The sequence below is a fragment of the Ascaphus truei genome, chromosome 10 (genome assembly GCF_040206685.1).
Source record: "Ascaphus truei isolate aAscTru1 chromosome 10, aAscTru1.hap1, whole genome shotgun sequence".
Taxonomy (NCBI): domain Eukaryota; kingdom Metazoa; phylum Chordata; class Amphibia; order Anura; family Ascaphidae; genus Ascaphus; species Ascaphus truei.
The window spans coordinates 28,622,946-28,644,024 of record NC_134492.1 but is presented as its reverse complement, the minus strand read 5'-3'; the positions used below and the strand labels follow the sequence as shown (position 1 = coordinate 28,644,024).

Genomic DNA, 21,079 nt, shown 5'->3' with positions numbered 1-21,079 from the left:
CTAGATCCTTTTGACCTGAATCATAATCTCGGTGCTGGAGTCTCTAGAAAAAGTAAGCATGTTCCCCGCGCTGCTCGCTGTAACTTGTCACGAGATCCGTCTGTTTTGTAATTAGTTTTGTGTTTTTCCTTTTTCTTACTAGTGACTAATTTTATCATGAAAGCTTTTATTAATGGGAGGAAACTGTTTGGGACCCCCTACTACCCTCTGCACGGGTGGGAAGCGGTGAGTTAACAGCGTGTGTATTTTCCCTGTAATGTTTGCTCTTCTCGACTGTCCCCTGAGCTGCTGCAGGGCCTGACGCACATTGTGCCTAGTGAAAGTCCTAGTGGCACAGACTACAGACAGCTGTCGAACAATCAGTCCTCATCAATACTAGAGATCTTATTCTCCACATCACACAGGCTCTATCTTTTCACTCTGCCATAATATCAGGGCCCTCAGGGGGTTATGTTGTGGAGTTTCAGCAGAGGCTTTTAATGCTACCAGCTCTGTTTTTCCCTCTACAAGTTGTTCTCCAGTCATCTGGAACTAGACCTGCTAATAGTGCCTGGTTGAGTAGTTGATGATTATTATTATTGCTCTGCTATACTTGGTCTTCCTCAACATGACTGACTATTGCTGTGTTTTTTCTCCTTTCACTTATATACCTATAAAGGGTTTGTCTCCTTTACTGACTGAGCTATTTTGTCTTCTGCTTGGGCCTTTGCACATCTAATTCTTTGCCTCATTCTGCTTAACTTGATTGAGTTCTCTACCTTCTGTGCGTGTCTATATGTCCAAAAAGCCATCTCTTTAGCCTTAACCAGACCTGTCGCCTCCCTAGAGAACCATATCGGCTTTCTTATCCATGTGCTATTACTAACCTGCCCGACACAAAGGTCTGTTGCTGTTAGTATTGCATATTTTAGTTTCTCCAACTGCTCCTGCACTGCACCCAGATACCTCTCCCCTGCCAAACAATCCCTTAAATATTTTCCCAGTACTGAAAAGTCAGCCCTCCTAAGATGTAACCCGTTCGTTTTTGTGTATGACTCTGCCTCTGTCTTTGTAATAAACCACACTGATTGGTGGTCACTGGAACCACTGGTACTATACTCTAACCCACAATTACATCTGATGCTCTGTCCTCATTTGTAAGTATTGGGTCTAGTATTGCTTCCTTGCGGGTGGGTTAGTGAGATGCCCCCTGCAAGGAATCCAGGAGATATCTGCTTTTGGCTGAACCTGCAACAGACTCACACCAGTGCCCGTCTGATAGACTTAAGTCTCCCATAATTCTTTTATTTAATTGCAATCTGAGTGATATCCTCTATTAAACATGGGAAGGATGTTGATCCAGGGAGAAATCTGATTGCCATTACTGTCAGGAAGAAATTATTATTTTTCCCCTTATGAGACTTTATTGGATGATGATGTTTCACTGGGGTTTTTTTTGTTTGCCTTTCTCTGGATCAAAATATTGTAAATACAAATATGGCATGAGGATCTTGGTTTCCTAAATTTAACATAGGTGGAACTCTATAGACATATGTCTTTTTTTCAACCTCTTCAACTATGTGACTATGTAACCCCCTGACCAACTAGTCCTCTTGCCCTGGAAGTCTAGATCACCCCAGTACAGATGACAACCGTCTCAGTTTCTAGAGTTACCCAAAGTGACTCACGCACTCTCCCTCTCTTCTCGACAGCACTTGCTCTTATTTTTATTAGGAAAGTCTGTTGAGGATGCTACCTGCCTAACTCCTAAATTCCTTCTGCTCTACCCTAACTTCATCCCTTGCCAGGTCATTACCTCTCCCTCCTGTTTTGCTGCTTTAACAATTCCCAGAATATGTCTCTGAGCTGTAGCTGCGAGTAGGCACCTTCCTCTTTCCCTCACTACCTGCTCCCAAATCTATACCTCATATAATGGAATCCCCCAAGAGGAGGTGACTCCTTTCCTGGGGTCCCATTTTCCTGTTTCCTTTCTATTGATTCCAGAGCCCTCCTCCCCCACTGCAGTAGGTGCCTCTGTGGTACAGCTCTGTCCTGCTAGTTTAGCATAGGAGTTGTGCAGCATCACAATTTGCAGGATGTGTCTGCGATCTACATCCCTCACCCTCCCAGAGCCCACAGTAATCCAGACCACCCTCCTCCTGGGAGGTATCTAGGCAGCAGTGGTCTCTCAGGTGGTGCCCATGTGGGGAAAGCTAATACAGATATCCTACCTATATCAGCCTGCAGCCTAGCAATCTCCTCCTGCAACAGAGAGAACATTATTCTTTGTGTTCACAGGAATACTTCTTTGACTCCAAAGTGCTGACAGACGGAGAGCTGGCTCCTAACGACAGGTGCTGCCGTGTGTGTGGAAAGATAGGGCACTACATGAAGGACTGTCCCAAGCGTAGAAGGTGAGAGGCCCGAGGGAGGCGGCTATACTGGTTATCCCCATCAGGGTTGGATACAAGCAAAGGGGTTGTGTTATTTTGAGGGTATATTATCTAGTGATTTTGATCACTGCACTTAATGTAAAAAAGTATGGTGTTATAGGCAGCACCCACAATCTTAAAATAAAGAGCAAGTATGTTAGGTGCACGGGAACAAGGGGAAGGACCCAATACCTTCCCAAAACTAATACAGGAAATTGGTGGGCGTTCCCAGCACTCAATGAAAGATAAATGAATGCCAAAATAATATTCAACACTAAAGATATGTCAAAAAAAAAGATTTATATTGTAACGAAACACTAGTATGAAATGTACACAGTGACAAATGCTACAAGATTACATACATCTAGGGGTAAAAATCTACAAACAGATATATGCCTAATGGCGTGTGAGAGAGGGAGGGGACGGGAGTGGGGAAAGGGAAAACAACGGGAAGAACATAAAGGGGGGGGGGGGGGGGAATGTGCAAGGAATGACGGTTGGGTCTCTCCTGCATCTGACATCGGATAATAGCGCCGCCCAAACGGGCGGGTAAAGTCCGCATACGGCGTGGATGTGCGCTGTTGATGGTCACTATGACAAGTTGACAACCACACCATGGCTTCCCAGGAAGTGTACATGTGGTTGCCAAGGCAACTACACCATGTATTTTGGTACATGTACAGAGTGCTGTCCCTTTCTGTTGTACAGCTCTGTATAAGTTCTCGAGCACTGCAGTATATTGCAGGGAGGAGAGAGATGGGACAGGAACCAGAAAACAATACATATTGATATGGCCAGTAACAGGATTTAGTGTAACCCTAAACTCATGTTTAATGATGGAGGAGAGAGCTAACACTGTAATAGATCAACACTGGTCTAGTCACAGAACCCAGAATGAAAGGAACATTGGAATTGCACCTTTTAATAGCGCACGGGGAAAAGGATGCTGCAAAGTGTTCACCTTTCTATCCCCAGGCTCAAGAAGAAAGAGAACGAGAAAGATGATGAGAAGGATGTAAAGGAAGAGGAAAGGGACCCCAGAGAGAAGAGGTGCTTCACCTGCGGGGACGTGGGGCATGTCCGCAGGGACTGCACTGAAAACAAGCAAGTCCGACAGAAGAACAACAACGTCCTGGGTAACGTACAGGCCTGCACATTCACTAACCTCTCACATCATCAAGGCGCTAGCAAAACATATAGGACACTGCTGTGCTGTGTGTGTGCAGGTTTCTTTGCATGTTTACACACACACACAGTGCGTGCTGGGCAGTTTCATGGAATGCTGTTTTACTGATTGTGCTTGTGTGTCCGTTACAGTGTCTCAGCTCTTACGCAGCATGATCAACCCCCAGCCGGTCCTCACCCCATTGCAGCAGCAGCTGGAGCATCCGGCTCGCACTCGGCAGGTCTCGGAGTCGGTGAGTGTTACGACAGCTTCTTTGTTTGCTGCTTGATCTGACTTGCAAGAGGCCTGAGATACTCGTATCACACACACGGCCAACACTGCAGCATCTGTCAGGTGTGTGCCTCAGGGCACAAATACTATAACTCGACAACTAAGAGGTGGGAGATGCAGTCACTAACATTTAAAGAGGCGATTGGGGTTATATAACCCGGTATAGTTCTGTTTGAGATGAATAGCACTGCTGCTAATGATCAGAAATTAGTAATCCAGGGAGACAAGTTGGAGATCCCAAACAGCAGATTTGTTTTTTTTTAACATAACATTGTTCCAATAAGAAGGACCGACAGTGCGCTGACTTTATATAGGCTTGCAACGAATTTCAGGTTCTCGGTCAGTGAAGGGTTTGATGTTTGGTAAATACGTGTAAATTACAAATAGCGTGGAAGTTGCACGCTCCTTAGACCTGCTCAATTTTTAGATACACGGAGAATGACAGCCTCAGAATTTGCTCCCATTATATTGGAAATACCTCGCTGGCATGGAGAGGTAAATGTCTCGTGGTTTGGATTTCTGCTGTTCGTGTAATCAGATGGCTCCGATCTGCCGGTTCTCTGTAACAATGCAGCTGTTTCTCATTCTGCAGTCGGAATCCCACAAGTCGTCCTACTCTCCGCAGCCTCAGCCGTTCCCGCAAAATCCCACAAACCCGACGCAGCCCCCACAGACAAAGCTCGGTCAGCAGCAACCGACTCCAGCACAGAATCCTCACCAGGTTCAGAGGCCCATGTTTACCTTCCCACACTCCCCCCCCTCTCACTACTCTGCCCGGCACAACCTTGGGTTACTCCCCATGCACCCCCAGATCCCGCTCCCCAACAGCTCATGGCCCATCCACGGCCCTGTGCTGCGCCCCTCCCTGGGAAACCCCCCTCACTCCGGCGGTGTTACCTTCCCAGTGAGGCCTGGCGGCAACCCCTCCACCTCTAACCAGAGCGCTGTCAACCTGAACGATCCCAGTATCATCTTTGCTCAGCCTGCTGTCAGGTCCCTGGGGGTCCCCAACTCCACCCACGAGGGACCCTGGCACAACTCTCTTACTCCTAACGCACTGGTGAGCAATGGCACAGTGGGAAACGCAGGTAAATCTATTCAGTGACTTTTGCAATCTTTTGCTGTGCGTGCACAAACCACTGATACAATGAGTACAAGCAGAGACAACGTTACCTAGGTACACAGAAGAAATAGTCATTGGTAGATAATAGAAATCACTTTGATACACGGAGAATGAGATGAATAGATATGCCGAATATAAGAAGATATAAAGATCGCTTGATACATAGCAGATAAGGGGATTTCCCTATATGTTTGAGTATCTGAGTCATAGAAAGTAGTAAGTAATGCAGAATGGTTTAGAAACGTGAATGTTCTTCCTTAAAGTAGGAATGATGAACGGCATAGAGCGTGTGTGTGTGTGTGTGTGTGTGTGTGTGTGTGTGTGTGTGTGTGTGTGTGTGTGTGTGTGTGTGTGTGTGTCAACCTTCTTCCTCTATAACCCTTTACTTCAAGAAGGACATATTGCAAAGCATTTGCTGTCTAACTAATGTGGCAGAGAACTCACAAAGGGGCTGGCATACAAAATACTTCAATACAATGGGCAGTGGATGCATGAAACAGGCTCCCAGCAGTGCTGATGGAGGCAAATACAGTAAAGGAATTGGAAGTGTTTGGGATAGACAGAGGTTTTACAATAAGGGATCTGGGCAATCTGACAGTTTATATAAGGTATGCGTGGTGTCATGCTGGATCAGTTTGTGTATATCACATGTTCTTTCCATCCCAGTCCTGCTTACTTACTGCTTTTTTCCCCTCTTTACTAGATCAAGGTTTCCAAGGACAGTTTGGAAAACTGACCCCTCCCTCTACTCCCTGGGAGCGCCGCACCCCTCCGCACTTCCCCCTGCTCCCAGCATCGTGGCCTTACAACTTGCCCCAGAATTTCCTGCAGCAGGCACCCGGCGGATTCCATTCCAAGCCCTTCTACCCTCCAGGTACCGTCGGCTGCGCGGGATAAACCATTTCCTGCCAGTGACCCACAAAGCACTGCTGTAAAATGTGTTGTCATCCTCTCTGGCAGCTTGGGGGGGTGGGGGGGATGTTAAAGATTTAAGAACAGAATGTAAAATTGTGGGATTACTACGAATCTGCAGCAAAATGACTTTGGAATGGTAAATAGAAAGGACATATTTTTTTTTTCTCCCAGTGAGTAGATCAGAATGCTGCTTAACCCTTTGCGTGCCCTATGGCATGGGTTCTGACACCCTGCGTTCCCCATGAGGTAGCTACGCATGTCCCCCCTCCCCCGCTGCTTGTGCTAGGCGACATCGCATCCTGAGCTCTGTAGCGATCTGGGCAGATGGAGGTAGGGTATGACCCCTCCCCTTCCGTTTCATCATCAGGGAGAAATGGTCACGTGATCCCAAGTGCCGCAGAGGCCGTGGTCCCTCTGGCACTCAAAGGGTTAAACTTCCTTTTCACGGTGATCCCACACATTATATGGTCTCCAGAACTGAACCCCGTACTCGCCAATGATCTCTAAAGTGACATCACCCCCTGTCTCTTTCTGCTGCTAAGTGGAAACAGTGGCACTGCACCTGCATTCTCTCCGGACTGAGATCTGAGCCCCTAACTAGCCCATTGGGACCGTAGCAGATAATGCATATTGCATGCCATTTTTTATAGTGCTTCTTGCTGATTAAAATATTGGACCTGAATATTTAAAGCTATAAAATATACCCTGCGTTATCATCCAGCCAAGAGCCCTGCTAGAGAAGGCCGAGTGCTTTCACTTGATAGAAACTACAGTATATATAGCTTAGATCAGGGGTTCCCAACTCCAGTTCTCAAGAACCTCCAACAGGCCATGTTTTAAGGATATTTCCGCGTGAGCACAGGGGGTTCAGTCAGCCCCCTGTGCTGAAGCAGGGGTATCCTTAATACCGGACCTGTTGGTTCTTGAGAACTGGAGTTGTGAACCACTGGCTTAGTGGAACTAGGGCTTTATGAATGATTTATATTTATTTGTATTATGACATTCTGTACATAAAGCAGTTGGGAGACTTTGGACTCTTTATATGCATCATCTGCAGTGTTAATAAGACACTAGACATTTGAATACAGGTTGATCATCTGTGTAAGGTTTAGTGCTTCCTATTTATCACCCTTAGAACAGAAGCAAAAAAACCTCAGCCAGGTCTCAGGTGGTATAAACCGATCTTACTAATGATCTGTATAAAAAAAGTTATGTGTATATATTGTCACGAACGGCGCACCTGTGAGCACGTGACGTGTATATGTGACAAGGATCCAGCTGATCTCATTTTCACCCCCGCAAGGTCCCTCAAATTAATAATATCTCCCTTCAACTTGTCACAAATATATCTTCAATCGCTGCCACCACCAAAGAGATATCAAGATTCACTTGCAGATTCTTTGAACCCTGTTTACTAAAATAAATATGCACTTAACGCACAAAAATCTGTTGTAGCAAAATGTGTCCAAAAATGTAATTACTCTCTACAAAGTGTGCAAAGTTCAAAAAGGGCCCAAAGACATATTTATTACATTTAATATACAAAATAGTATAGTCCTTAGGTTACAGAGAGATTACAAAAACATACAGTACAATAAATGAAGAACAGTTTCTTAAAAATAAAAGGGTAAACCAAGAAAATATAACGCATAACATTTATCAGATTCCTGATTGGGTCTTGAGTTGAGAATGAGATTTCATGTGTCCCAACCTTAGTTGAAATATAAATTCATCTTCTAAATACATTCCTTTTTTTTTAATCCTAAAACTTCTTTAATTGAAAACAACATAAGCCCACCTTTTGGGTGCGTCCTTTCATCAATCTGCAGCCAGGGGCATTTTTATGGCTAGAGAAGAAACAATGTTTTTCTTTTCAATTGAAAGCTGCCTGAATATATGAAATACGTCATAACTTCATTTTATATCATATTTTGAAGCGCGCCATCTTCACTGTGGTGTTTTGTATAATTATCATACACGCGTAGATATCAAATATGCCCACACAACTTTGAATTTTGAATGAGGAAACAGATATCCGAGATAGAACGTAGACCAGGTAGAACGAAGAGTATTGCAGGCACACATCTCATCAATAATCAACTAGAAGGTAAACTGCCGGTGTTCGTGGAAATGGGGAGAATCCTGTAGTACCCCAGCAAGTCTCGAAGGAAGAAGCAGTTATCCCGACACACGGGCCCCCTCCTTGACAAGGACTGCGTGGCAGTCTAAACGTTGGATGTTTTTGTGTTTAAATAAATCACCTTTTGATTGAGCCCGTGTGGCTGGATAACTGCTTCTTCCATATAACATAGACCAACCTGTCATTCTTGGTATTAATTTAATCGGCTAATTGCAACTGTTACAAAGATTTATCTAAAAAAGTTATGGTATTGGCTATGCACTTCTTTAACCCAGGCTGTGCAGAAAACCTGTGTAATACAGCAGGCATGAGACTATAGCGCTCCATGGTAAAATGGATAAGCAGTGAAGAGTGACACACTATGCTCATTTGCATGTCATTAACAGTGGAAACACTGTTTGCTAAGGGACAATGGGGAAAAACAGGGTTACAGATCTGTCTGAGACATGCAAATGCTCCACAAGTGGTATCTGTATTTATAGTACAAAGATTCATCTGTAATTCTCATGATTCGTTGTTAGACCAGTGATATTTTATATTTAGTAAACTTGCACAAACTTTTGGACTATCGTCCTGGCTACACCCGCTGGTATTCTGCAGAACACCAGAGAGAATGTCTTTCAAGATGCATTAGAATGTCTATTTGTGCTGCCAGAAGAAGTCATATTTCAATCCCCCCATCATCCCAGAAAGGGTTGTTTTGAGAGAACTCTTTCTGTACACACACAACTTTCTGGACCCACCATATAAACAATTCTTTGTATTTTTAAGGCACACTTGCAATTCAAATCAGCTGTTTGTGTGCCAGTTTATTAAAATACTGAATATCGTCATTGTATCATGATCTATATATAGATATCTATCTATATACACACAATCTTAGGACCAATCCTGGTGTGTGTTCTTTAAGTATAAATATTAAGGCTTGGGAGAGCACATGTATAAATTCTGTCTCTAGAGAACTCTCAGGTTGTTTTATTAAATGGTAGAAGAGCCTGTCAAATAAAGTGGCATTTTCTGAGCAGGCTTCTACACTTGAATCCATCTCCTCTCACTGTTTGTCTTTCAGCTGGCTCACTGATTCAGAACGGACCACGCTTCCCAGTCTTATCTCAAGGGCACCCTCACCTAAACACCAACTTCATCCAGCAAAAGAAGTGAATCCAACAGATCAGACCCCCCCATCCGGTTCTGATTCACAGCAGAGTGTTTGAATATTCGAGTATTTAATGGGTTTGCAGCCCAAGGGCCGACCGTGCAGCTCTGTAACATACAAACAGGATGTTTGCCTCTCGGGAATTTGAGAGATTTTAACCTGTATAATTTGTAAATAGACGAGCTTTAGTTTTTACTGAAATCGCTCCTCCGAGTGATGCTAATTTCTTTTATTTCATGACCCCATTTTAAGGGGAGCCTTGCGTTTTATCCCAATAAACCTGTATTAAAAAAAACAAACAAACAAAAACATTTTTTAAATAAAATTAAGTTCTTTATTTTCTATTAGCTCTGTTCATACATTGGCTGCTTCGAGCTCTGTAAATGTATATATTTTAGTTAAAAAGAGAATTTAAAAAGAAAGGAATGTAATTTTTTTAAATGTCACTTTTATTATTTGGGTCCGAAGCAGGTGCCAAAACTCTTTTAAAAGAAAAAGTAATTTGTTTTGGTACTAAAAGGCCATTTTATCACAGATTCTCTGTCCCGTGAAATGTAAAGAACTTTTTTTTAAATAAAATTTCAAGCTGCAAATTGTAACATATTTGGATAAATGGTTTCTTCATTTTTAATAAAACTGAGAATACCATTAAAATCTTGTAACTCCTATCATTGTTATTTATTGGCATTGCATAACTTTAGTGATTAATTCCGTTTGGTGCTGTATTTGGTCCATTTTCTAACCGTTATTTGATTGTAAGTTTAGGCCAGGACACCCGACTGCAAATATGACAAATATTACATAACAGAGACTGACCTAGAAACTGACATCAGATAGTAATCGCTGGGCTTACTCAGACTGTCCATTCTCCTAACTCTTGTGAAAATGTGTAACGATTTACAAGACATTCTGCATGGGGTCGGGGATGTTAGAGAGGGGGAGGATGTTATAGAGAGGAGGGCAATGATGTAGGGATTCCTACATTTGAATTCAGCATCTTAAAGAAAATAAACCCAATCCCAGCGCAAAAAAAGTGTTTTTACATCAAGGTTTCTCCAAAACCGAACACTATGACATGTGTAATCATAGTTACATAGTAGATGAGGTTGAAAAAAGACATGCGTCCATCAAGTTCAACCTATGCTACATTTAGACAACAGATACTTTATCCTATATCTATACTTCCTTATTGATCCAGGGGAAGGCAAACACAAAACCCCAGTGACATATCATTCAATGAAATCTCATAAGGGGCAAAATAAATTCCTTCCTGACTCCAAGAATTGGCAATCGGATTATTTCCTGGATCAACATCCTTTCCATGTTTACTTATGTTGTATACCCCTGTATACCTTTCCTTTCTAAAAAGATGTCCAACCTTTTTTTTGAACAAATCTATTGTATCTGCCATCACAGTCTCCATGGGTAATGAATTCTATATTTTAACTGCCCTTTCTGTAAAGAATATCAATGTAAAGGGGGGTTAAGGCTGCACACCACAATATATAAACAAATACATACAGTTTACCGGTGCTGCTGGTTCAAGGAAGTACCTGCCAGGAATTTCCAAAGTACACTGAGGAAAAAAGAGAGATCCAGCGCTACACGGATTTCAAGATAATGAATTTATTGTGCCACACGACGTTTCGACCAACAGGTCTTTTTCAAGTGACAAAAGTTTTGTCACTTGAAAAAGACCTGTTGGTCGAAACGTCGTGTGGCACAATAAATTCATTATATTGAAATCCGTGTAGCGCTGGATCTCTCTTTTTTCCTTTCTGTAAAGAACCCTTTCCTTTTTGCTGGTGAAATCTACTTTCCTCCAACCTTAAGGGATGGCCCCGAGTCCTTTGTACTGCCCTTGGGATGAATAGTTCTTTTGAAAGCTCCCTGTACTGTCCCCGAATATATTTGTATACAGTTATCATATCCCCCTCTTAGATGCCTCTTTTCTAATGTAAACAAATCTAATTTAGCTAGCCTCTCCTCATAAATTAGACTGTCCATTCCCTTTATTAATTTGGTGGCTCTTCTGTGAACTCTGGCTCTTATTTCCATAATGTCTTTTCTAAGGAGTGGTGCCCAAAATCGTACTCCATTTTCAAGGTGTGGTCTTACTAGTGCTTTGTAAAGGGGCATAATTATGTTTTCTTCCCTTCCATCATGCATTTGTTTTGACGCGACGGTAGCGTCGCCGGCACTATAATTGCAGCCTAACAGACTGAAATTGAAAGGCGGCCATTTATTGAACCCTGGGAAGCAGGATCTTTGCTGATCGATTCGGCTGCATATATTAAAAGAAAACATTATTTATTTTAAGTGCTGCTTGGACTGTCTCTTTAAAAATGGCACGGCGGTGAATAAAAAAAATGCAGGAAGTAATTCGGAACTGATTTATACATTAAATAAAAAACACGTGTAGGTTATTGCTCAGATTGCTCCTAGTCTCTGTGGAACCCATATGATTTTTGATGATTTATTCCAAATGAGACCATGTGATGATCACTGCTTCCCAAATGTTCCCGGCCTTGAATATTTGTTATTACTTCTACATTGTTTGATATTACCAAATCCAGCAATGCCACTTCCCTTGTTGGTGCCTCAATAATTTAGGTCATGTTATTGTCTTTTAGCATCTCCAAAAACCTGTTTGGTTTGGCTGTAATGCTAATCTCATTGCTCCGGTCTGTCTGGATAATTAAAATAACCCATTATGAAACATGACCTGGTTTTGACGCCTTCTCCATTTGCAAAAGTATTCTTGAGGTCTGTGGGGTGACACTGTTGGGGCTTTTATGCCTGAGGAATATTAGTAAAGAGATACTTGGTGCTCTGGTGCAGATTAGCATGCAGGAGCCACCCTTTAAAATGTTGACTCAGATTTCAATTTATAGATCCATTACCCTAACTACTAATGGTTGCAGCGGGATGGGATGTTTAGCTGTGACTGCTTTGCTGCTATACATTTTGCTGCTGGGACACCTGCCAGCAGAGCATCTCGCCATATGCCACACACATTCTGACATCTTTAAATGGCAATGTCCCACCACTCACTCCTGTGCCAACTCCGACAAGCCATCTTTAAATGTCCCGTGCAGGACCGCTCCAAGTCCTAGACCGCCCACTCCATCTTTAAATGTCCGGTGCGGGACATTTAAAGATGGCGTGTCAGAGCGCACTGCGGGCAGGTGTCCCACCGGTGAGTTGTCCTGGCGGTGACATGTATGGTGGCGGAGCGCCGCCGGTCGTGGCCAAATGTCCTAGATCGCCTTCCCAGATTGTGCAGGCTTTTCATATGCCATGGGATTTTCCTCATCCATATCCCTGCTGGTGGGTCCCAAAGATAATTGGAGGCTGGGTTTACTAATGCTTGGTGGGCACTGCCCAATAAACTATATCAGTGTGAAGCTCCCGCTGCTTGGAAAATACCCTTTGTACACTCTGCATATCTTCATCCCACCACGATCCTACCTCAGTCTGTGTAACGGTGAAATGGCAGGGGTGCCAGACTGCCAGTGTATCTGTACACAGGTGCCAGGATATGTGCCCTTAATACTCCCCGCCACATGGTCTGCTAGAACGCAGTGTACCAGAAGCAAAAAGTGCGTGTGCAGCCATGTCTGTCTCTACAGAGCTGTCCTGTTCTCATTATAGCAGGAGCCAAGCTGCGGTTTCTCTCCCCCCCCCTTTAATAGGTGCCTCAATACAATCCACACAATAAGCAATTAGCTAAGTTGCTGATCGATTAGCAAAGATTTGGCTCAGGGGTTCACTAAATGGCTGTCAGTGCAGTAGAAGAGGACCAAAGATGCATAGTTCTGTGGGGAAGATCATGTGACCAGGCTTTCACTAGATAGAATTGGTGCACTGCTAGAGGGTAGGGCTCAAAAAGGTGTGTGCCAGAGCCTGTTTCAGAAGAGGAAAGTGGTGTGACTTTGTAAATGGTTGCTATAGAAATAAAAAAGGTTGTTACATAATACATTAAAAAAAAATTTGTTTTAAATGCTACACGTATTTTCTCATAGTACAGAACTGATTTAAAAAAAAAAAAAAAAAACAACATGTAGGATATTGCTTGCTCTGTGGCTTTAAGATCACTTTGCACTTACTACAAATGAAAATGTCCGTATTAACTGGTTTGCGATACCAGGTCCGTGAAAATCATAATTTCCAGTCTATTCGCTTCCCCCATGTGACTGCAGCGGTAATTTGTTTTTGGTCAAGTCCAATGCGCACTGCCCTGCCCGTATCATGTATACGCTACAGGCCTAGCATTAGTAGTTGGGACAAGAATAGATGTGCCCCTCACACTCCTGCTGACCGCTTCACACGGTTTCACTGTTCAGGTTAGAGCTATAATGCAGTTTATTGGTAGTCACTCACCAGACAAGTGTTTCCAAACTGGCCAAGTAAAACGGTACTAATTGGGTAAAATGTATTACATATTTTTTTTTTTTTTAAATCGGGATAAAGAGAATGTTCGTGTCCACGGCTCGAAAAGATTTGCATTAGCTATTTAAATATATGAATGCCCCTTTATAAAATTATTTTACCAGGAGAACGTCATTGAGCGTGGCCTGGTTGCCAAGTATCTCCTGGGTATACACTATCATCATGACATAAAATATTAGCTCCGAACAGCTTTTTAAAGTATGAAACCAGTTGAACAATTTCACCGCTAGCAGCCGTGTCACAAAACTGCTATGAAATATGTTCCATGGTTCCCGTGTAAGGGCGGAGGTGCCAATCTCTAATATGGAGTGAAACAGGTCAATATCTGAAAATAAAAAGGCATTAAGTGCGGATTGTTCTCCGAGACCCGCAGCTTTTTGTAAGGACAAACCTTCACACAGAGCACAAGTCATCTAAGGTCTTTATTAAAAATTGTGGAGAAGCAAATGACTTTATAAAAAAGGACAATATTTTGCCAATGTGATTTCACAGATCTGCTACAGAAACCAAACTTGGCAAAGTTCTGGAAATGTATTATATACAAAAAAAAAAAAAGTTTCCGCTGTTGGCATCCCCGAAGTACTAATCTCCTGCTACTCGTTCCCCCGCCTGCTCTTCTTGTGACTTTTCTTTGATCTGAAACAAAAAACAAGCAAATGGCTTACTTTGCTTTACGTGCCCCTGGAGAAGCCGTTCAACAGTAATTTTTAACAATCTGTTTAATTGCAACCAAAATGGGATGATCTACCCCAGTTTACTAAATCAGACATTTTGGTCACAGGATCTCTGAGCAGAATACCCACGAATAACTTCTACAGCTCCCCAAACGGCTTCATTTGCTCCATGTCGTACAATGGTTAGGGCACAGACAAGCATTCTGGGTAGTGACATGCACAGGAAAACCCAGCGGGCGTGTCATATTTCGCTTCATATCCATTTCATTATGTGAATTCTCCCACAGCTTTTGCCGGCTGCCTTAATCTCATACAGCAGAGCATGGGACAAGGAAGATGCAGCATCAGTGAACTTCTTCCTTCACTAGAGAAATCTTAATGCAGCGCTGGAGGTTTGTACCATTAAAGGAAAAGTGATTTTTTTTTTTTAAATTAAAATGGAGAACATTTGGGGCAGAAGCTCCGTCATCCTCACAACCTGCAGTAAGGCACTCACCTCTCAGGGGACTTGGAATGACTTCTGTGTCTATGACTTCGATGATGTCCTATTAGAAAAAGCAGAGAAACTTTAAATTTAAAAAAAAAAACGTCATTCTGTGAGGTTTGCAATAGTTCCCCGTTTAATAGATCTACGTCACTGCCAAAGAAGCAATGTACATGTTGCAGCCCCCTCTGGCAGTAAAGGGGTTAACTTTTTGGATGTAAAAAAAAATGCTGGAAGGAAACTGGACTAATCCTGACACATATGTAAATTTATACACCAATGTGCAGCACAGGACTCTGCTGGCGGCTGCAGCATGGACAGGGCTTACGCAGAAGCCTAAATGTATCTGCTACCTGGCGACTTGGATCGGTGCCGTCTCTCTCTGGACCTGCTGCGGTGCCGTCTGGGGCTTTTGCTTCTGTGTCGTTCCCGACGAGGGGGAGAAGGGCTGGGAACAGAGAAATACAATCACTGGAGGGAGCTCGTGGAGGAAGCAGAATGGTGCCAGGAAGAACAGATTCCGTATCCCATATGCTGGGGTTGTGACCATTAGAAAGCGCTCAGCCATGGTAACACCGCCACTATTTTTTTTTTTTTAAGAATGTGACATGACAAAAGTCAGGCCCTAAACATTTTTTTACGGTTAATGTGAAAAGCTACAACAAAAAAAGACAGAAGGCCTCAGAACTACATCCAATATGACAAATTATGTAGTTAAATACTTATCTGTCTCATCTCACAAGGGTCATTTAGTCATATTATTTAGCTAAAGTATTTTTAAACCTGTAACCATGCCAAGGTTATAACCTATTAAGAGGTCCCAACACTACCTGCAACCACTTGATAATGGAAAGAGAAGTGTCTCTATAACCTGGTCACTCACAGGTGCATAACAAGACCTGCTATTTAAAAGTGGGATGAGTGAGCTTAAAACCAGGGAGGGGAGGTCCCAAACCTCCAAATAATTGTTTAACATTGAAAAATACACACAACCCCTGCAAGCTCAGGACCCAAAACCTACAGCGTAGCACTCCTTTTGACACAAGTGTGTGGTGGGTTTGAGTTCTGGGCTTGCAGGGATTGTGTGTGTAATATGAAAAGCCCATTAATAAATATCACTTGACACACTGCTCTTGTTAATCACGTCTTGCAGCTACCTGACAAATGACTGCAGCAAGTTTGGAGACAAGTTATAGAGCAATTCTTAGGCCGCGCTTATAGTGCACGCGACGGCGACGGGATGGATGACGTCACCTGTTGCCAGTAGCGAAAGTTATACTTTAACTTTCAGCTACGTCGCTGGCGACAGGGCGATTGATTGGTTTAGAGGCTGTCACGTGGAGACAGCCTCTGAAAAATCAAATTTAACCGGCTACCAATTTTCCAGACACGACGTTGCTCCGCCACCGTCGCGCTTACTATAAGCGCTGGAGTCAATTGTTTTGTTTTTGGGCGGCGACGTGTCGCGGGCACTATAAGCACAGCCTTAGAAAACCACAATAGTGGTCGTTTACCAATCCCTGAAAGAAAACGCTCTTACATCAAAACTTCTCCAAAATGCTACTGGAGGATTTCAGAATGATGAGTGGGGTGAATAGAGAGAAGTAAAAGGTGAGGCGTTAAAATGTTATTGCAGCAGCTGAGTGCAAGTGCATAGATGTTGCTTACCTCCTCCGCTTCGGAGAGCGACTGCGCCTGAAATGCACAAGAAGTTATCCTTAACCATGCGTGCAAGTGCTGTCCCCCACTCTCTCATGCAAAGGATAATACAGATATGCTTAGAATAGCTCATCTCTGCACAGCTCCTTCTACACCAAATGACACTGAAGGACATTAAGCCAGCCACCTCTGGTGTGGAATCTTGACAGCACATTGCTGCTGCACTGGAACATTAGAACTTACCTTCCCGCCCAGGGAGATTGTGACCTGCCAAGATATATTCACACTGCCTAGAACAGCCAAGGCTGGGTTTGAACCCCCTCGGATAATAAATTATTATATAGTTCAGGGGTGACCAACTCCAGTCCTCAAGGGCCACCAACAGGTCAGGTTTTCAGGATATCCCTGCTTCAGCACAGGTGGCTCAAGCAAATTCGGATTAAGCCACCTGTGCTGAAGCAGTTTATACTATGAGGGCAAAAAGCGAGATGTGCTGTTTAATAAGAGAAAAAAAACACGCGCAAAAGTTGAAGTTAAATGCAGGGGAACGAGGTACCACTTGGCGGCGACGTTAAATCACTCTAAAAGTGAAGCAGACACCCTCCCCCCAGTACATTACCTCCGCGGTGAGCGGCTGCGTCTGTAGCGGGGAGACGGGGACCTGCGCGGTCTGTCAAGGTCTCGGTAGCTTCTCCTGTGATGATCTGGGGAAGGTTCTCTCCCCTGCGGAACACAAAAGCCACAAATGTCAGCGGCTAAAAGTGAGGCCGATTCACATGCGATGCAGTGTCCGTGTGGCATGTGTCACCTCCTTATAAACGGCTCCGTGTGGCTGGGACTCAAATGTGAAACATTACTTCCTCAAAGAAGAAAGAACACTTCAATATGAAGGCATCATTTTATGAAAACATGGGGCTCTTTTTAGCTTATATAGCACATAATTAACAACATGTTCTTAGTTACAACCACTGCATCCCTCTTACTAACTCCATACACCTTTAGCGAAGTTAATTGTGAATATATTCCCACAGCCTCCCTTTATTTCTTGTTTTCAAAATCACGTCTAGTTCTGATGAACAAGAATGTTTTTTTTCTTACTGTGAATCTTTCCGATCATCTTGAAGACATTTGTGGGCTCCCTGTCTGGCAAATATTGAAATCCAAAGCGTGATTAAAATGTAAGAATGGTAATGTGCATTGGGTACGGTGGTTATGGTGCAACAGGGAGTGCAAGCAGAGGAGTACCCTGCTGACCCTCTGTATGTCTCCCATGTGCTTGTCAGAAGAGCTGACCACCTCCTTTACATGTACAAGCAGCAGACCTCAACAGCGTTAACAAGAAATCCAAACCCTCTCTTCAAATTTGCCTTGCTGGTGTCACTGTACAAACCTTGTCATCGTCCTCTTCATCCTCACTGGACTCCACATCGTCCATATCTTCCTCCAGCGCACTCACTCGTGTGTCCAGCTGCTCCGTCTCCTCCAGCACATAGCGTTTCTGCGGGACACACACACTTCAGTTGAGTTACAGTGAGAGCACTCACACGTGTAACATTCTTTCAGAATGTGGAGATGTATTGCATGCATCTTTCCTTGCACTATCCCTGCTTACCTGGTGCCACGCTGCTGGCCTTGTTTTAATACCCTTTGTGTTGTAAGCGCTACACATGGCAACTCTTAGAATGAAGTATTTTGTAACGTGAGAATTTTAGGCAAGTATATTTATACTGTATAATGTAGTCAATACTTGGCAGTGTATACAATACTAGGACCAGTCACTGACCTGAAGAGCTTGCAATCTAAGTGTCTGAGTGACATGGAGCTAAAGTGATTTGTTCAAAGACACAAGGAGCGGATATTAGGCTTTGACCTGGTTTCACAAACTTCAGGCTGTGATATCACCACTGAGCGATGTGTATATAATGATGTGGGATTTCTGTTCAAAATTATATACACATCTAACTCCTCCAGTACACAATCCCACTCAAGATGGAGTGATTTTACAGCACAGAAAATCAGCCACAGAGTACAAAGGTTAAAAGCATCATGGACATGAGTTAAGAGACGTTATTGTTGTGACGAGATCGTATAACAAACGCAGCAAGTACCTGTAAGCGCGGTAATATGATGTCACAGATACGCTCACTGTGTAGGAGTTCATCTATGAATTCATCCACGTGCATCAGCTCAAAGTCTGTGACGGAGAGAAATTGTTTATACATAGTAAAATACACATCCATCCTCATCCGATTTATATTGCAGATTATGCTGCGTGAGGACTTTACCTCCGTCCCGGTTCTGAGTTTTGATTTTCCTGTAGTCGTTATACAGTGGCTCCAGGTATTTGTAGCAGTCACTGGCAGTGCCTGTCAGTCGCATGTACAGAGCTCCCAACATGCGCACATACCTGCCAGACAGAGGCAGAAAGGCTGGGTATAAACTGGTCACAAAGAGCAGGCAGACACATCACAGGACAGGGTCAAACTATTTATGAACAGAAGACGTTTGTTTATATAAACCTCCCACCCAACACACTCACTTGAAGTCTTCATTCTTTATGAACTCCACAATGATGTCCTTTTCTGGCTGAATCTGCAGCATCTTCAGGGTCAGACACATGAATGGGGTGGGCTTTATGTTTCCACCATAAACTCCTCCAACAAACTTCAGCTCCATGGCCTTATCCACCACCAACTCCGCTGACAACACAGGAGACATCATAGTTCAATGATCTGTGCACCGACTGTACATGGAATTCACATGTTAAACAGGCAGCTAACCCTGGCCCGGGAGAACGCCAGCAGTTATATAAATGGAAATGCTGAAGCTGTAACCATTCTCAATCCTATTTCCCTAAACTATGAGGAAAGAGAATTGTGTTATGCTTTTGTTTTAGACAATTACGGTAAAGAATAGCGAGTCGAGACCTGCTTTCTTTCACTGCTTTGTGGTGGGCTGGTATCTCAGATCTGATTGATACGAGGAAATTTTCTTCACTGACTGTTGAATGAACAACGTCTGTTCTATCAAAGCCTTCTTCTGCACACTTCTCTCCATTTCAATTAAAACTCCCATCAAAATGTCAGGTTTACCCTCAGTCTGACACATACTGTCTCCCCTACGAACGGAACTTAACAAAAAAAAATCTGTCCACCTTCAGATCTCTCCTAAAATGATATAGCGTATGATAGGATGGTATACAGACTGATCTATTTATCTCATGCATACTATAATATATTATACAGTGTAAGAGAGATCTATATCTCGTGCACACACTGCAATATATATAAAACAATATATGTCAAATATATCAAACAGTGCAATATCTAGAGCTCTCTTTCACATGTGCGCATAACTGAGCTAGAGAGCACTGTGGATATTACACAGTGTATGCAATAGATATAGATCTATGTCAGACCCTCATTCTCTCCCGTCTCAATTACTGTAACCTCCTGCTGTCCGGCCTTCCTGCCTCTCACCTGTCTCCCCTGCAGTCTATCTTAAATGCTGCTGCCAGAATCACTCTACTCTTTCCTAAATCTGTCTCAGCGTCTCCCCTGCTGAAATCCCTCTCCTGGCTTCCTATCAAATCCCGCATCTCGCACTCAATTCTCCTCCTCACTTTTAAAGCTTTACACTCTTCTGCCCCTCCCTACATCTCAGATCTAATTTCTCGCTATACACCATCCCGACTCTCGCGTTCTGCTCAAGGATGTCTTCTCTCTACCCCTTTTGTATCTAAAGCCCTCTCCCACCTTAAACCTCTCACTGACTGCCCCACACCCCTGGAATGCCCTTCCCCTCAATATTCGATTAGCACCCTCTCTATCCACATTTAAGACCCACCTCAAAACACACCTGCTTAAGGAAGCATGATTAGCTCCATGGCTGATACTTTACACCTCATAAATAAGCCTTGGCCCCTTGCAGACGCACTTACCAGAACGCCTTCCTACTGTCTCTGTACATCCTTCCTACTTACCAATTAGATTGTAGGCTCCTTTTCCTAAATGTTACATATATATATATATATATATATGTCTGAAGCACTTCTTCCGATTATGTGTTATTTATATGATTGTCACGTGTATTACTGCTAAGCGCTATGTACAGTAATGGCGTAGATCTCTCTCATACACTGTATACAATTTTACAGTATGCATTATATATATATATATATATATATATATATATATATATATATATATATATATATTACAGTATTCATGATATATGTGTATGTATGAGAGATTGAGATATTATACAGTCTGTGTATGAGATATATCTCATACAAACTGTATAATATATATTACAGTGTATGCATAAGATATTGAGATAGATAGACTAATATATAGTCTGTGTGTATAATATGTACAGGTGGCGGTCTCTCACCAGTCAGGCCGAAGCACTCCTCCTTCCAATACTTAGACTCATAGATCCGGGTCCGGATGATTTTCTCCACCAAATACTGCGGGTTGGTCCCGTGGATACTGTGCGCGTCCTTCACCGTGCGGTTCGCCATGTTACCGGAGGCTCAAGTCACACCGACTCAACGGGCACCACTTCCGGCGCCGCTAGGCGCTGACCCACTGACGTCACTTCCGCCTTT

General features: G+C 43.2%; 2 protein-coding genes across 3 annotated transcripts in view; one reads left to right on the top strand and one right to left on the bottom strand.

The window, feature by feature from the left end:
* TUT4 (terminal uridylyl transferase 4) overlaps positions 1 to 9,855 on the top strand; it is a 43,920-nt gene extending 34,065 nt beyond the window's left edge. For both annotated transcript variants that reach the window (XM_075616343.1, XM_075616344.1), the window contains 8 exons: positions 5 to 52; positions 143 to 225; positions 2,278 to 2,393; positions 3,387 to 3,547; positions 3,729 to 3,829; positions 4,460 to 4,955; positions 5,694 to 5,864; positions 9,115 to 9,855. In XM_075616343.1, coding sequence (XP_075472458.1) covers positions 5 to 52; positions 143 to 225; positions 2,278 to 2,393; positions 3,387 to 3,547; positions 3,729 to 3,829; positions 4,460 to 4,955; positions 5,694 to 5,864; positions 9,115 to 9,206 — 1,268 coding nt within the window. In that variant the 3' untranslated portion in view covers positions 9,207 to 9,855. The remainder of the gene's footprint in view (positions 1 to 4; positions 53 to 142; positions 226 to 2,277; positions 2,394 to 3,386; positions 3,548 to 3,728; positions 3,830 to 4,459; positions 4,956 to 5,693; positions 5,865 to 9,114) is intronic.
* Positions 9,856 to 14,057: 4,202 nt separating this feature from the next.
* On the bottom strand, positions 14,058 to 21,077 carry PRPF38A (pre-mRNA processing factor 38A). Its single transcript, XM_075616342.1, has 10 exons — positions 20,863 to 21,077; positions 19,010 to 19,169; positions 18,756 to 18,877; positions 18,579 to 18,664; positions 17,861 to 17,968; positions 17,090 to 17,193; positions 16,480 to 16,506; positions 15,165 to 15,259; positions 14,824 to 14,872; positions 14,058 to 14,289 (listed from the first exon to the last, which is right to left on the bottom strand). The coding sequence occupies exons 1-10, from the start codon at positions 20,990 to 20,992 to the stop codon at positions 14,247 to 14,249; spliced, it is 924 nt and encodes a 307-aa protein (XP_075472457.1). The 5' UTR covers positions 20,993 to 21,077; the 3' UTR covers positions 14,058 to 14,246.
* Positions 21,078 to 21,079: the final 2 nt, after the last annotated feature.